General features: G+C 50.9%; 1 protein-coding gene across 4 annotated transcripts in view; it reads left to right on the forward strand.

The window, feature by feature from the left end:
- RAPGEF1 (Rap guanine nucleotide exchange factor 1) overlaps nucleotides 1-17,331 on the forward strand; it is a 162,168-nt gene that overhangs the window by 125,648 nt on the left and 19,189 nt on the right. For 2 of the 4 annotated variants that reach the window (XM_075560589.1, XM_075560590.1), the window contains one exon: nucleotides 134-336. In XM_075560589.1, coding sequence (XP_075416704.1) covers nucleotides 134-336 — 203 coding nt within the window. Of the gene's footprint in view, nucleotides 1-133; nucleotides 337-2,543; nucleotides 2,703-14,985; nucleotides 15,252-16,075; nucleotides 16,161-17,331 lie in introns of all 4 variants that reach the window. The other 2 variants (XM_075560592.1, XM_075560593.1) reach the window with 2 other exon arrangements.

A 17,331-nucleotide genomic window follows, 5' to 3' on the forward strand; every position in this document is an offset into this window, starting at 1 on the left:
GCAAGGAATTACAAGGTCATGGTGTGATTCTCTCTCCTAGCAAGGCTTTAAGGCCTTGTCCTGCACTTCTGCATCCCCATGAAGCCAAGGATGCCCGGGCTGCCACTCACCTGCCATCTCCTCTGTCTCACAGTGCTGGCCTACATGCAGCTGCTCGAGGACTACTCGGAGCCCCAGCCCTCCATGTTCTACCAGACGCCACAGAACGAGCACATCTACCAGCAGAAGAACAAGCACCTCATGGAGGTGTATGGCTTCAACGACTCCTTCAGCAGCGGAGACTCCGGCCAGGAGCTGGCCCCGCCCCCTGCCCTGCCCCCCAAGCAGCGGCAGCTGGTAAGCGGCCCTTTCATCCTCATCTGCCCTTTGTGATCAGAATCTCCATCCCAGCAGGTTTCCAGGAACTATGCTGTGCCTGCCCCTCCTTGGGGCAGGCCTTGATGTTTTCTGCTATGTTGGGGCCCTGGCGTGCTGGCTGGCTTGGCCCCTTCCACCCTGGTGTCAGTGGGGGCTGCCCTGCTTTTCCAGAGCAGCCTGATGCAGCTGGGCCTGGCTTGTACTCAGAATATTGGTTTTCTCTGTGGACAGTCTCTTATGTTTTTTTCTCTCTTCTTTGGCTCTCACATAGACCTCCCAGAAAGGAGGGACTTTATCGGAGCACAGGGCACGGTCTGTATCCAGGCCATCTGTGGACTCCATTTACATACAGGCCTCCTGCTATAGAGTGACTTATAGTCCAGCACTGGCCCGGCCGCCCCAGTTGAAACAAGCTCCATTGAAGCAGGGTGGCTTGACACAGAGCACTGTGTATTTCAGGCGGAGTCTCTTTATCCTTCTCTGCAAAAAGAGTTCCCGGGTTCAGACTTCGGTATGCACCCTGAAGTAAGGCTCAGCTGTGGCATGATGGGAGTGTGCACCAGGACCAGGCAGGTTAGGCAGCTCAGGGAAGCCTGTTGCTTGCCTCTGAGCCCTTATTTCCAATCTTTGCTGCTGGTTGGCGACCCCAGTAGACACCGGCCAGTGTTTAGAATGGCAGCCTAGATGCAGCCATGCTCAGGAGGGAAGAGGACATCCCTGAGTGGTGTCCTTGACTTCCTCAGAGCTGGATGTGCTTTTCGCTTGTGTGCTGGCCAGCCTGGTAGAGTACGAGCAGGGCTGTCGTTTGTCCATGGCAAGAGGACGTGAAAGGGCTGCCCTGGCTGTCCTTCGAGGCACATGTTGCCTAGAGGGCCAGGACCCCTGCGTTACTCCTTACAGCCCTGGCCGCTGGAGGCTGAGGACCATGCGATCATCTCAAGAGGAGAACCATGGTCCAGAGTTCCAGTTCTGCCACTAGCATAGCACATAGGCATGTGCTGTGCTCTGGGCTCAGTTCTCCATCTGTAAAATGAGACTGATAACCATTTGCCCTGCCCACCGCATGAACATCTGCTCAAGAAGCTCGTTGCCTAAAAGGTTTGGTTCTGCACAAGAGGATTCCTAATGCCCCTGAGGAGCCCGATCTCAGTGATTTGAGGTCACCCTGGGCCCCCTTTGTCCACAGTACATGTCAGATGTCCATGGGCTCCTGGGTACTTGGACGGTTCCGTGATCACACAGGTCCCAACACTAAGTTGACAACAGTGGAGAGAGGCCGGGCTGAGAGCCTCAGGAATTAAACACACACCCTAGCACAACACCTCCCACCCGTGATTATGGGGCACCCAGTCCCTGCCACAGCTCCTGCCTAGCCCATTTTAAGTAAGCTCAGCCTTCAAGAGCCCCAGAGACATACTGTGTATATTCGAGTATAAACCGACCCAAATATCAGCCGAGGCACCTAATTTTACCACAAAAACTGCATTAAAAATGTGCTGAAAAACTCAGCTTCTGCATGAGTATGTGCTGTACCTAGAGCCCAGAGCTAGAGGTGGGAGCCAAGGCCAGCACTCCCTAACGCCTCGGCGTGTGGCGTGGTATGCACTGTGAGGGCTGCTCCGCTCGGAGGTACACCCTCTCAGAGGCAGATAGATGTGGTAGCTTGTGCACTGTACTAAGCACACTCCTAAGTACTTTGGTCATATTGTTTCATCCTAGCCAGCAGGTGCCACTGTGACACCATGTCACAGGTGAAGAGCTGGAGGCACACAGCTTTGGGTCATGCCCAAGGCCAATTCGCTCATAGACGGCGGCGTCCAGGTGCTAGCCCAGGCAGCCTGCACTCTGATGAAGCGCCAGTCGCCACTGGAGAGGAGCTCAGAACCCTAACAAGGTGGCAGAACCAGGATTCAACATGGGTCTGCATGGCTCCAAGCCTGCTTCTAATGGACACCCCATCACCCGTATGAAAGTCAACTTTTGCAGCCTTTCCTGGGGGAAAGAGGGAAATGCCCTCTTGTTCAGTTACCTATTTATTTTTTAGCCCTGACCTCATGAGCCAAAGAGCTGCCCTCTCCAAAATGGCCCTGGGCACCCTCCGTTGCCATCACATGGTGGATATATGCCTGACTGTTCTCTGCTTTTCTCCCTTCTGCCCTGTCCTCTCTCTTCTCCCTTCTGTCCAGCAGGCCTCCTATGCTGCTTCTTCCCTCTCCTCTGTCTCCTACTGTGTCCAGCAAACTAAAGTGACCTTCACGCCCGAGGACGGCAGTGCCACTCAGGGCATCAGTGTGTCCGTCTCTAACTCCTTTCTCAGCCGGCACGGCAACTTACCTGTGCCCTCGGTGAGTCACGCCCAGCCACTCTTTACTCGCAAATGTGTGTATGTGACTATTCATTTGCACCTGCACGTCCCGGTGGTGTGTGCCACTCCTCGCTGGTTCTGTCCTTCCATGGGATCCCTGCGCCTGAGTGGGAAAGGGCACATGTGGTGGGTTTTCTGTGGCCTTGAGGATGAATGGTGTGGATAATCTCAGGGGAGAAGGCTGGAGAGATGGGTTTTAGAGCATTGTCATTGTGACTAAGCTGGCCGAGTTGTCTTCTTATTCTGATCCCACAAACTCAGGCCTGCAGTAGAAGACTCCACAACGTTGATGTTAAGGCTGTGCAGGGCAGGTGTTACCAGGTCGATGGAAGCCTGTGTTTGAGGGCCGTATCGTTCTTTGTTGCTGCATAACAAATCACCCCCAAAACTTTGTGGCTGAAAAAAAACAGTGTATTATTGCCCAAGACCAGGGTTTCAAACCCATTTGACTGATCCCTGGTGCGTGCTTGCCTTGCCATGCCAGCATATCTGGAGTGTAAAGGTGAGTTCTCGACAGTGGGTGGAAGGAGGCAGTCCTTTACTGAGGGTGCTTGCACTGATTTGATCCCGGCGCAGCTAATTTGGCCCTGGCAGGACAGTTGGACTGATCTGGCTGTGATGCGCTGTGGTCTGTCAGGCTAGCCCCAGCTTGCCCACATGGCGGCCGGCAGGGCTCCAAGCAACAAAGGAAAGTGTGTGCACCGTGTTGGCACCATGTCACTTTGCCTTGCAGCCTCTCCTTAGGTCACAAGGCCAGCCCAGATTCAGGGAGTGGGCAAGGATGCTCCGCCTCTGCATGGGTGTTGGCTGCTCAGTCACATTACAGTGGATGGAGCAAGGGGAAGAATTGCAACAGTGTTTCTCGGCAGTTTATGTGTAAGGTTGCAGTGGTTCTCAACCTTCCTAATACCATAACCCTGTGATGCGGTTCGTGTTGTGGTGACCGACCCCCTACCATAAAATTATTTTCGTTGCTACTTCATAACTGTCATTTTGCTATGGTTATGAATTGAGCAACCCCTGTGAAAGGTTCATTCAACCCCAAAAGGGGTCATGACCCACAGGTTGAGAACCGGTGGCTTAGGGGGTAGTAGCCTTTAGGAGGCAGTGTTGGTCCATGCTCTCATAAACTAGACTTCACCTCCAGGAATCTGAAGAGCCACCATTCTTCCTGCAGTCTGTTCACGTGAAACTGAGCAGCAGTGGAAAGAATTTTGGAAAGGAACTGAGTTCAGATCCCACTTAAAATCCATTTGCTCGTGGGGTTAGTCATTTCTCCTCCACAGGCTTTCTTTCCTTTGGGATTGTATTTTCCCTGCCTCAGAGGGTGATTGGGAGGAATCTGTGAAATAGCAGGAAACGTTTCAGCAAAGCAAGCTTAGGAAGTACATTATTATTGTCCTTGCTTTTCATTACTTTAGTAATAAGAGTTCTAGCTGGGTATAGCCTTGGCTCTACTTTGAATCCATTGCATAATTGCTTGGACATAGGGCTTGACCTACATGGGCTTTTCTCCTTGCCTACCTCTCCAACAGAGGCCTGCGGGTGCTGTGGATGAATCGTTGGGCTAATAGCAAGCGGTTGGTGCTTTGAACCCACCAGCTACTTTGCAGGAGAAAGATGAGCTAGTGTGCTTCCCTGTGACTCGCCAACTCAGGAATCCAATGGAGTCCTTCTCCACCACCCTGAAGGGTCACTATATGTTGGAATCCACTCACTGGCAGGGAGCTTGTGGTCTTGCCCTTCTCTAAGTGATGCAGTTGAATCAAATGACTTTTAAAGACTTCTCCAAACCCAGGTTCCCCGTTTGATTTTGCTGGTCTGGACACACCCAGAGCCCTGGGTTAAGACAGCCCTGTCTGTTGTGAAGACGTTGGATTATGTTGTCTCATTGGGTCCTGGAGCTTAGCTCCTGAGAGCCCTTAGCAAACCTGCAAGTGCTATAGGGAGGTTAAAAGACCATCCCCTTGCCCACAAGCCCAGTTGTACACACCTGATCTGTTACCCAGACAAGCACCTCTGACAAGCTCTTTTCACAAATCTTATCCAACGCAGCCTTAAGATAATGCCAGCTCTTGACTGTTTCCCCATCTCGGTGAGCTGACAGTCTGCTGCGTTACCCCAGAACATCTGTCATCTTCCTTTAGAGCAGCTCGGGGTATGAGGACTAGGAAAGCCCTGGGAGGCTCACTACCAAACCAAAGAAAATCTGAGGACAGTTTGTGTTCATCCATGGGCCTAGGAGCATCTCGAGATAATTTGTTTGCATCTAGAACTTCCCAAACTTACTTGGCCTAGTGCTTCCTTTTCAAAAGGGAAAAAAAAATTACTCAGTGCCGCTCTCCCCACCCCACCCCAGGGGGCAGTATCACCCACTTTGGGAAACACTGGCCTAGAATATTGCATGCTAAGCACCAACTTCATGAAGGGGCGTGTCTGATGGGGTCGTAGAGGCACTCTATTTTAAACACAGGAACGTAAGTGTTTGGAATAGTTGACATCTGATAGGTAGAAGCCCACGAAAGTTATTTGGTGTGTAGTGCCAATGTACCATCACCCAGTCCCTGCTTCCATTCTAAACGAGATGAAACCTAAGTCGAGGCCTTTGGGTTGGTGTCAGAGCGGCCCCTTTATTCCTAAATGTCCCCTTTCCATTGTTCTGGGCCTGTGCCACCGATCCAGCATGGGATTCCAGACGAGGGCCATTCAGTTGTCAACTCCAGACACTTTGCAGGGTTCTTGGTCTATCTACTGGAAAATGTTACCATTGAAAACCTTTTGCCAAGCAATTCACCTGCAGTGAGCAATTGAAATTGGCCTGGGCTCAGGAGAAGTTGCTCTTGGTCACTCTTCCTGGGAGCCAGGGGTGGGGGGTTCAGTTTTATTCAGTGAGCATGGGGCATCTCCTATGCGAGAGTCAAGTTGCAAGAGCTATCCAGAGATGGGTAAGACATTGCCTCATCCCTGAGAAGTGCTTCCATTCCATAGGCAAAAGAAAGCAGGCACAGAGAGACTTGTGTTACAGCAAGACCTGAGTAACAGCTTACCAACTACAAGTCAATAGACACCCCGTTGGTCGGGTAGGGGGTCAAGAAGAGTTTCATGGAGGAAATGGAGGTTGGGCTGAGTCCTGAAGGACAGTTGGATTTCAGCAAGGAAAGTAGACTAAAGATACTCCAAGCAGAGAAAATTGCCTGGTGAGTGGGGGCTGGAAAACCCAACCTGTATTCTAGGTCACCCTGAATATGGACCCTCCGGGGTGGAAGTCATGGGAGAACATAATCTGCCCTTCTGCTGCCTCTCCTGGACTTCCCACTCCAGCATCTGCCAGCCCTTGGGCCTTAGCTGAAGCCTCCTCTTCCCCAGCAGCTCTCCTTACCACTGGCCAGGCTGTCACCCAGTCCCCACCCCCCAGAGTGTGCCCTAGGCACTTCTTGCTCCTCCTCCCTGGTGCTACATTAGCACCCCTCAGCGCTTCCTCTAGGTCTTCCCTGCATCTTCCAGACTCTCCCTTCAATGAAAGGATTATCTCCTGACTCCCGGGCTTCCTTTCTTTCCCAGCATGTGCCATGATCCTAGGAGCTTGCACATCCACAGACATGCACCCGACCTCTGTCGTGTGGTCTCTGGGAGCAATTTGACAGAGGAAAGGTCTTTGGGGAAAATGAGTGGGTGAGTGGGGAACTGACTTCCAGCCCTCTTAGAGACAGCTGTGCTGGGTGAGTGGTCTCACATGACCATGGTGCCCCTGTTCCTGTCCCTGGGCAGGAGCTTTCCCGGCTCTTGTACCCCCGCAGGGCTGCCTGCCTTGCGTACATTGCAGCCCAAGTGGAGCCCACTCCCCTAGGCCCCTTCCACCTCTCCTGGCTCTGATCCCTCCAGCCCTTCCCACCCTCAACACTTGAATTCCTGTGTCCCGGCTCCTTTTCAGATCCCTTCTCTGGCTTACAGATTCTCAGTTTCTACACTCTGGTCACCTGAATCTTGTAAGTTTTGCACTGAGTCCATATTGACTTTGACCTAGACCAAGATTTTGAGTTCTCTTAGTAGCCATTAGGATTGCCAGTGTCCTTCAGGTATTGAGAAGATGATGCTAGAAAAACCTTTCTCCACCCACGTTCCCCCCCCACCTGCCCCCACAAATAATTTAATCCACTTCTTTGTACCTCCTTATAACTGCAATTATGGACATCTATCGCAAGGTACACCCTGCATGCCTGCCAGAACTCTGTGGGTGTAATCCTTTACCTTTTAGCATCCTGGCTTTCAGAATAACTTCCAGAGAAATAAACTGCCAGCAGCCCCAGATTTGGGGAAGCAGTTCTACAGAGATGACCATGATAGCTGCCTTTTATTTTGTTTGGTGTTGTAATGTTAGGGTGAGAAAATTAAGTGTGTGTAAGCTTGAGGACTTACGTTAAAAAGAAGAGTGGGGGGGAAAGGGCTGTAGAGCAGCTGCTAGGCCATTCTGAGAAAAAAAATGGTTTTCTGAGATTTTGGACCGGGTTTGTATGCATCGGCACGGATCGACCTCACAGAAGGCATGCCCATGCTGTGGGGCAGCTGGCCCCCTCTTTGAGACACATGGTGGGCTCCTTAAGTTCTCCTCGGGCATCTGTTTCTCTATCCAGGCTGCTTCTGCCTCCCTCTCTCCTTCCTTCCCTCCCTAATTCCACCCTCCCTCCTTTCCTCTTCAATCTCCTAGCCAAGAGTCATCCTTGAGAACTAACAACTAACTGAGCAGCAATCACAAAGAGTGGCCACAGTGTCTGGTTGAAAGGCATCTCAGGAAAGGGAAGAGGTGAGTGGGACGGAGAGAGAATGGAACAAAAAGAAAAAGAGGCTGGTGAGAGGCATGGAAGATGAGCTGCTTGGTGTCCAGAAAGGTGTCTGCTCCTGTTGGACAAACTAGGTTCCTAGTTTCGGCTCCTCTTCCAGATGTCAGCTTGTCTTTATCAGAGCTAAAGCCTGAACCCTACTGAACAGAAAGGGAAGGACAGGCTGGAACTCCCTGGGCCAGGGGCTGGCCAGGGACTCCTACACACTGCCTCCTTCCCTGAGGAGCTTTGCTTCCCAGCCTGCTCTTCTTGCCTCCCCCCCCACCCCCCTGCTGCTTTCCAGGAGGTCCTCTTGCTCTGCCACTGTCAAGACTGCTTTCTCTTTGGGGGAGCACTGTGCTGCTGTTGGCTCCCACTGTTGGGAAGCCTCTCTAGGGCTGCTCCATCCCATGGGTGTTGCATATTATTTGAAGTCTTTGACTCCTAAACTCTTCTCCATTGTTTTAGACTTAACAGCAAAATATAGTCTATGGTCCAAGCCCACTCCCCATGGGTTTGTAGTTTGGTCTCTTTTCTGACCAAGCTGTGGGCTCAGTGAGGTGATGACTTCTGTTCCCCACTACCCTAACAAGTTAAGGGCACTATCCACGTCTGTTGACCTTGGACTTCCTTGTTTGCAAGCTATTAGTCTCCTCTTCATGGGCTTGCACTTTATGACTCTGTGATTCTGTATTTTAAAGAAGGAGAAAACAGAATAGAGAAGCTAAATCATTAGCCTATAGTAGTCTTAAGCTAAAGTCACCATTAAAATTCAGGCCCTCATCATGTAAACATAGTTAGATCAATATTTATGAACTGCTCATTTACCAAATAATTATTGAGAATCTGCCCAGGCTAAATAAAGAAGGGCCCAGAGGCTGGAGACGAAGAGACATGTTTTTGCCCTTGGTCACCTGAAGCACTAGTGAGAGTAGCTATTGGCTCTAGATAGGTGTCTAAAAACAAGTATAAATTAGAGTCCCTGTCAGGATGTTTAAATCCAAACTGCATAGAAATAGTCCTATCAGATCTGTAAACCTGAATTTGATTGTATACTGAATCTTTTTTTGAAAGAGTTGATTCTATTAAGTCACATATTGACTACACAGAGCACCCTAAGATGTGTGGGAGGTTTTTATAAGTACATAATTAGCCATGTGGCATCATTGGCCAAAACTGTAGGATTTTCTAAGAACTTGTGGTTCGGGTTGCAAAAATATGTCACAGGAAAAGGAACTGAAGACGTCTATTCACCCATCTTGTTACCTAAAATTCTCTCAGACAAGATTTTTGGTTTTGGATATACTTTGTTCTTAGCATTTTCAAAGGGTTTCCAAAAATGACTTCGACTAAGAAGTGTATTAAGAAGGGAAAGGAACAAAGAATTTAAATTTAAAAAGAAGGGAAAAGGATATTTTTAGACCCAAACATGCTGCAGATGTTGGCTTTCTTTGCTCTGGCCTCTCCGTGCCAGAGCAAAGAGACAGCAGCCACACCGTGAGGGCTCCGTGCCGGACCTCCCTCACCACCCACCAGGCACTGGAGGTTCATCTTCTCACAAGATGTAAAATGTAGTTATGGTTGTAAACTAACATGAAAGCATCACAGAAGCCTACCCAAAGGGTCGTTTATTTGCTCCAGGAAGGAGAGAGAAGACAAAGCCAGAATTTGCCCTTCCAGCTTGTCAAATTGAGAAACACAAAATGTCACCGAGAGCCCTTCCTGAACGCAGGACTGATCACATCCCAGCCCCGTAATGTAATTGGTTCCAGGCCTGCAGTCCAGGGCACCCGCTCTGCACACAGGCCCAGTGTTGAGCTGCGCTTCCCAAGCCGCACTCCCAAAGCCGTTTCCCATAAGTACGTTTTCTCACAAATGATGGTTAAAATGTAAGCCCCCAAACCAGCTGTCCACGGGCTTTTATCTGTTTTGCCAAGTAGTGTCCAAAAACGCTGAAGTCATAAGCCTGGCTCGAGCCAAGATTGTGCAGTAATAACCAATCTCTGACAACTTCAGTAGTTCCCAGATGCTTCCCCACAACAGGAAGGAAGGCCATTCATTTAAATGATCACGTTTCCCTGTAATTAGGAGAGTTGAAAGCTCTCCAAGGTTTGGAGCTCAAGCCACTATGGAGTAGCCCTTTGGGTCAAGGTCCTGTAGTTGGTGGCTTTAGCCCTCAGCTGCTGACAATGAAAGTGTCATCTCTGCCAGCTCTCCCACTACACACACACGCACGCATGTACATCTCCCCACTCCATACACCCACCCACTCACCAGACGTCTTCCTGATAATCAAGAGAATTAAATGAAATGCCTGTTATGTCGATGAATTTGATTTTTTTTCCTCCCCATTTAAAAATCTGCTGCCCTAATATCCTGCCAGCACCACACGGCCCCTCCCTCATCATTTTCCATTCCAGGGCGATGATGCTGAGCAAGTGCCATCTAAAACTGGTGTGCCTGACCAGATGCTTGTCTAGGCTTTGTTCCTCAGTGAGTGCCACACGCTAACTGCTATAAGGGCATCAGCTTCCATCCAAAGGGCAGGCTGCTGGGCGCTGCATCTCTGGCAAGGCAAGGCTCCCCTTGTCTGCACTCTGGTTAATGCACAGCCCGCTGCTTCCCAGGGTTGTATGTCAAGCATTTTGTGGTGCTTGGTGGGTGACACAAAACACTCTGCTCTAGAGATCAAGACCAAGAGAGCATGCCAGTAGAGCTAGTAGGACCAAGTCCTGCTGAGCTGTGGCCATCTTGTAGGTTAGAGCCTGTCCCATTCCCAGAATGCAGCTCATTTGTTCAGAAAGCATGCACCGTCTCTTACCAACTGTGCTTTATTAGGTGTATGACTTGCCCTCCCAGCCTGTGTCATCATCACAGAAACAAGGATCATAGCAGCACTTTGTCGATTAAAGTGCGTGACCCCTGCAAGGCCTCCAGCCCCGCATGCATCTAACCAGCAGTAAACACTCAGTAGGAGCTTGCCTCTTTTGAAGGCTTGTGTGACCTCCAGGGCTGACCTTAGGTGGCATGGCGACCAGCCCTCACCTCCGTTGCATCCTTTTGGGGACCTGGCATTCCTAGTCCTTCTGCAGAAATGTGCATTTCCCCAGACAGGCAACCCCTCCTGTTTGTTTGTTTATTTATTTACTTTGTAAACTCATCTCAAACAGCCTTACTTTGGCTATAAATAACTGCCTGCTGCAGGAGTGCAAGGCCAGGCACCAGCCAGAGCTGAAAATAAACTCCTGGCTGTGATGAAGTGGTGTTTCTGTTGAATGGCCAGCCCTGCTTTTCTCCTGAACCCCCTGCCCGCCGCCCCCCCTCCCCTCCCTCCCCACACACACACACCCCGGCCCCTAGAGCTAACACCAAGGGAAAGGGCTGGAACTAATTCTTTGGGAGCATCTGTAGAGACCGGGCCTGGTTGACAATAGGATGATAATGAGCTGAGGAGAGGGCTCCAGTAGCCTTTCCTGTGAGGAAAGAGCATTCACTGAGCTTCCCACCCCCTGGAAGGTACAGTCAGGGGTTGGCCCTGGTCCCAGTGTGACTGCATAGCTTAAATACCGGAGCTGGAGGAAGGGGAAGGGCGGGGCGGCCAAGACCCTTGGTCCAAGAGATTTGTTATCGGAACCTACACACACACACACACACACACACACACACACTTAGCTCACACCCTTGTTGATCTCTGACCCTAGTCTTGCACTGTGCATGGGAGCCTGAGCAGTGAGTGACCCTTGTCAGTTACCCTGCCACATTACAGAATTACAATGCTCCCATGTCCCAGGCAAAAGAGCCCAGTGGGGCAATGGTTACGGTTTTAGGCAAATTGCAAGGTCAGCAGTTCAAAACCACCAACCACTCACTCCTAGAGAGAAAGGTCTGGCTTCTACTTCCGGAAAGAGTTGCAGTCTTGTAAAGACTGAGAGCCTCAGAAACATGGCAGTTCTGCCCTAACCTCTGGGACTGCTGTGAGTCGGAATCCGCTCGATGTCTAGGCAAACAGTAATGGACTTCATTCCTAAGGATTTCTCCATTTGGCAAATACGGAGCAGTCCTCTGTTAAGAGCCAAGTCCAGGCTGGACCCTGAGCACTACTGGTTCAGAGTAGCCCCTAGACTGGTATATTGGTGGGCAAATGAGACCAGCTGATGTAGGTAGGTGGTCTCTCTCAGGAAAGACTCACGCTGAGTTAGTTCACTGAGTCTCTTGGAGAAGCCTTGTCACTTCCAACTGTTTCAGGATAAACTGGAAGCTCAAGAGCTTGCCCAAGGGCACACAGGGAAGGCGGAGGATCTGAGTCCAAGTCTGTCTGGGAACATGCCATCTTAGCTGCATAAGGTGACCAGATTTTAACATTGGTAAAACAGGACACCATTGATAAAGCTCGAATCTTGGCGAAATAGCCACATGGCAGCCGAAAACCATATACCCTAGCTTGTCGTGCATTCTTTCCAAAATTTGGAACTTTTTTAAAACACCATGGGATGCAGGAAAAATTGTTAAAAATCGGGACGTCTGGTCACCTTGTTAACAGCCATACTGTACCACCACCCAAAAAGACACCCATGGGGCCCAAGTCCCTTCTCCTGAAGTAGTCAAGTCAAAATCTATTAAAAAGGTCATCTGGCCGGTAGGGAGATAGCTCTCAAATTGAATGTTTGTGATTATGGCAGGTGTGTATACATGTATGAACATACCTACATATGTCACATGCTAAAGAATTCATTATTACAGGGCTGCTTAAGTACTGTGTAAATGCACAGTGGTGGTAGGAGGGGCTAGTCTGTGGGGGGGGCAAGGAAGATAGTGTCCCACAAAAAGCACTGCCATTGAGTCGATTCTGATTCATCGTCACCCTATAGGGCAGAGTAGAACCACTCCCTGGGGTTTTCTAGGCTATAAACCTTTACAGCAGCAGTTCTCAACCTGTGAGACCCTTTCACAGGGGTCACCCGATTCATGACAGTGATGAAGTAAAAACGAAAATAACTTTATGGTTGGGGGTCACCACCCCCTGAGGAATTGTATGAAAGGGTCTCGGTGTTAGGAAGGTTTACAGCACTGCTTTACAGCAACATACAGCCTCATCTGTGGTCCTCAGAGCAGCTGGTCAGTTGAGCAGGCCTCCTGGGGTTTGTTGCCAAAGCATGACCTAGTATACCCCAGAGCTCCTGTGGACTGTGTCTGGACTCCAGAGAGAGCAGGCATTTCATGTGAATCTGAACCAGGTGGGCATGAATAGAGGGCAAGAAGTAGGTGGCTTCCTGGGCAAGGACAGAGTATCAGCAAATGTCATGGCCCAGCCTGGCCTGCGATTAGGGAATGAGGTCTGAGACCCTCAGCCACCAACAGAAGCAGGATGATGGGAGTTCTCGGCGTTTCCTCTGAGGCCCACGTGCCGTCCATCCCCGATCCCGCCAGTGCACTCCACTCACTGCCTCCTCTGTGAGCCTCTAGCCAATGAAAGAGCCGCACTACAGGTGTACCTCCTCCAGAGGTGAAGCAGAGAACCCCAAAGTTAAACCAAATGTGCAGCATACCACAGGCCTCTGGGTGATGCAGTACTGAGCCAGAGATGTCTCACTGAGCTTTTCTGGAAAACAGGAATGTTGGTGGTTGGAACTTAATTTCCAGCAGGTGTCAAGGCATCTGGTGCTTGTAGGTCAACAGTACATGTCCCAGATTATGATACATACACTAATTCATTTAACTGTCTACTGGGCTTAGCTATGAGGACCTTGTGAGGTTGGGGTGGGCATAAAATATATATGAGCAAGTATAAGACCAAGTAGTTACCTGGAGTACTGGACCAGACAGAGCAATAGCCACTGGAACCCCAAGAAGGAGGGAGCCTCGGCATCACCAAGGAGGGGCTGGGCTGAGAGCTTTGGATCGGCTCAGCCCTGCCAAGAAGGGGCTGCCATTGCCAGCCCAGCTGGATGGCGGGCCAACACTGGCAGTACTCTCATCAAGTTAAAAGGTATCATTCTCCCTTGTTTCCATGGAATCTGTACATCCTGCACAACAGCAAATGCAGGCACAGTTGGGTGTGCACTTGTGCACAATTTGTTGGGTTGGTCTTGAGTCAAGTTCCAGTGTCCACCATGGGCAAGTATGCCCAGCGAGTGCTTCAGACAGGACCTCATCCAGGCTCTGCTCCTATTTCCCAGCAACAGTTTACAGTGGACTTTCACAGAGCACAATGCACTATCAGATCCCACCTTGGCGGCCAGGGGGTCCAGAGCCACTCTCTCTGTCACTCCTCCAGGGTAGAGCAAGCCCAGGCCCAATGAACCCTTCAAAATCTAAGAAGCCATGACGGGTTCGTTGTGATTTCCCTGACCTTAATTTTGTCTCTTTGGTGAGAATTTAGAGGAGTCGAGTCTATGGTTCCCAGCTAGCATCAGAAATGTTTGAAAACTCATTAGTTAAAATAAGAAAAATTGAGCTGGGAAGGGGTCTAAGCTAATAGAAATCATTGGCAATTGGGTAGCACAGGTCTGCCAACCAGTTTTTTAAATGCCTATGTTCTTCCCTTCCACGAGGCTCTGCAATAGCTTACAATATTTAATAAAGATTGCCATGTTTGACTTTAAAGGGAGAAAACCAAAGAACTTGACCTAAAAGATTCAAAATGAGTAAATATGAACAGGTCACTGGCTAACACCAAAGCCAAACGCACTGCCATCAAGTTGATGCTGACTCATAGTGACCCTATAGGACAGAGTAGAACTGCCCCTGTGGGGTCCCGAGACTGGAACTCTTTATGAGAGTAGAAAGCCCGTCTTTCTCCTGAGGATAAGATGGTAGTTTCAAACAACCAACCTTCCAATTAGCAGCCAGACAGGTAACCACTATGGCACCCGGGCTCCAGTCAGGTAGCTGTTCCCTTTTCATGTAATCATGAGATTCTTGAAAGAGCAAAAAGGCCAGGGTTAGATCAAGTTGATTTTCTGACAAAGCAGATGATATGCTCCATGTACCCTGGCGGTGCTGTCATGTAAGCATTACACTGTGAGCTTCCACCAGCCACTGCACAAAAAAAGGTCAGGCTGTCTGCTCCCTCCCATAAAGATGCACAGCCTCAGAGACCGACTGGGAGTCAGAATCCGCTCGATGGCAATGGGTTGGATGGGTTTTGTGCAATAAATGGTGGGGGAGGGCGATTAGGGAGTCACTCTCCATACTCTACCTTTTAGGCACCAGGGGCAGCACTGGCTAGGACTAGGGAGGAAGCATCAGGTCGGGTGGGAGGGGCTTCAGGGCCCGTTGGGCCCCAAGGAGGGGGAGTTGATTGGCATGATCTCTTGGTAGGGCCACTGTAAACAATGTCACTGCTCAGCCACAGCTAATCTAATCACTTCTTCTTTTGTCTGCTTTCTTCCCATCTCGTGTGTGTGCGTGTGTGCGTGCGTGGTGCGTGCCACTTTGAATCTGTAGTATAAATCTGTGTTTAGGTCCTACTCCCAGGATTTCGTGCCTCACAACCAAGCTTCCGTGCCACCTTTCCTTCCGTCTGCCTCCTCTTCCTCTCCACATTTCCCGCCTGTCCACCAGTCTCAGAGCTCTGACTTAGTGGTGCCAGCTGTAGCCAGCCCGCCATCCAACACCGTGGACGGGCCCCTTTCATCCTGTCAGGAGAACAGCTTTCACGGGAACACTGTCTGCCTTCCTCCTGAAACCTCTTTCACTGACTCGCCCCAGACGCCTTCGGTGAGAACTCAAAAACCAAAACGCACCTTCACATGGTTTAAACAGCAGCGCCACTGTTTTTGGAAGACACCTGTCCTCCCTGTCCCCCTCATAGCAGTCATGAGCTCATTTCAGCAGTATTAGACCTGGCCCGCGTGGAAGGTGGAAAGGAAAAGTAGTGGTTGAACCTTCCTACCGAGCTCCCAGCAAACTTGGAGTCTGATACATTAGGGGCAGATGAGCTGGTAACCATTTGGAGACAATTATGGGGAGATAGAAAACACAAAATTCTCCTGTGTTTGTGTAAACAGGCCTTTGAAAGTGGCAGAGACCGTTTCCCAAGGAAATTGCATAGTGAATTGTATGTGGTACCAGTGATCCAGGGCCTGCTTCCCAGTCTGTTAATTTGCCGGTAGGATTTCATCTCTGCACAGGAACACATCAGTTGCAGGTGGAGGTGGGCGCTTAGGTGGGCAGAGACACATAAGCAGGTGGGGTCTGGTTTTGCAGGGTGCAGAGCGACTTTGGTGTGCTGCCACTTGCTTTCTCAGACCTTTGTCACCATCCCCCATGGCACTGCAGGATAGACCCACTGTGCCTTACTATACTGTCCCTGGAGGCTTGGATGGGCCTCAGTGTCATTGGAGAAGAGCCAGCAGGAAACTTGAGCCCCTCTAGAGTAGAGGCAACTCTGCTCTCTGGAGCCGTAAGCCCCTATAGAGAGAGGAGTGTCTGGGTTGGGGCCAGCCTTCTGGCTGCCCTCTCGGAGCCTGGAGGACTGAGGAGAGGGCCTGTCGCATGAGTGTTTCCTCTCACCCCGTCTGCCCTAGAGTGAAAGCGCCAGTGAGGAAGCTGGTGAGGGTGAATATGTCAATCTGTACTCCTCTGGCCAGCGCAGCGAGGAGCACCCTCACCCTCGAGGAGTAAGTAGCCCTCGGCAGGAGGGCGCAGCCTCATCGTCCAGCACTGGCTGCCTCCCTTGTGCATGTGGCCTGGATGCCATTGTGCCCCTGGTCTCCTGGGGCTGCTGCCCTTGCACCTGCGTTCTGTTTGGCTGAGCAGCCCAGCCAGGAGCAGACCAGCTCCCGCAGCCTGTAGGAAGTCAGCTCTGCTCCACAGGGAAAGAACTTGCTTCCTGGTGGTCTTCCCTTCGCTTCCGCTTCAGTGTGTGTAGTTGGCAGGATAGGCCTTCTGGAAACCTATAAGGAGCAGCCATGGCCATGTCCCCTGCTCTCCCTGTAGGATTTCTCTCCATCCCAGTCTCCAGTGCTGGGCTCCATCTTGTACCCCTCGCCCAGAATGAGGAGCTTCAAGCCTTCCCATCCCTGGTTTCCTGTTCCTCCTCACTGCCCTCCATCACTCCTGTGGGATTGCTTCCAAACTTAGCCCCTGCCATGTTTATGCCTCCATCCCTCGTAAGAGTGAAGAACTACGTGTTTGACATCCTCCTCCTCGTGGTATTGTGCTATCTCCGACCTTCCACAGTTGTGTTGAGCTGTTCATGCTGCAGGCCTCGCTGCCGTGAAACATGAGCAGGTTTCAAAGCTGCAAAAGGAATGCCCCACCGCCAACTTGACGGGGAGCTGCCACGGGAACTCCCGTCCTCCTCAGTCACTCACCCCAAGGGCCCAGCCTCTAAGAACGGAAGCACCCCGTTAAGACTGCCCATAGTAGGATCCTCATAAGCTCCTTGATGTCTACATAACAGACTCAACTTCAGACCGTGGCAATTGTGACACACTGAGGAATTTTCCCTCCAGTGGGGTGTCCCCAACTGCTGGGGAGCTAAGCCAGCTTTCCCATCACCTTTAGGGACCTATGCCCCAGCATCACCCAGTACAGCCCCAGTGCCATAGAGTCTCCAACCAGGCACACTTCCCATGCTTCCCCTCTACGGGCGACTAATGACAGCACTGCCTTTGTCTTTGCCGCAAATGCCCTCCGCTGACAGTGTCCCCTGTTCTCCTGCTGCCCCGGTCTCCTTTTCTGCCGTGGGGGCACACCAGAAGTGCGAGGGCCAGGGTGTCATTGAGCAGTATCAGCCCAGTCCTGAGAGCGAGTGAGGCCGAGCAGAGGGGGTCTGCACACATGCAC

The sequence above is a fragment of the Tenrec ecaudatus genome, chromosome 10 (genome assembly GCF_050624435.1).
Source record: "Tenrec ecaudatus isolate mTenEca1 chromosome 10, mTenEca1.hap1, whole genome shotgun sequence".
Taxonomy (NCBI): domain Eukaryota; kingdom Metazoa; phylum Chordata; class Mammalia; order Afrosoricida; family Tenrecidae; genus Tenrec; species Tenrec ecaudatus.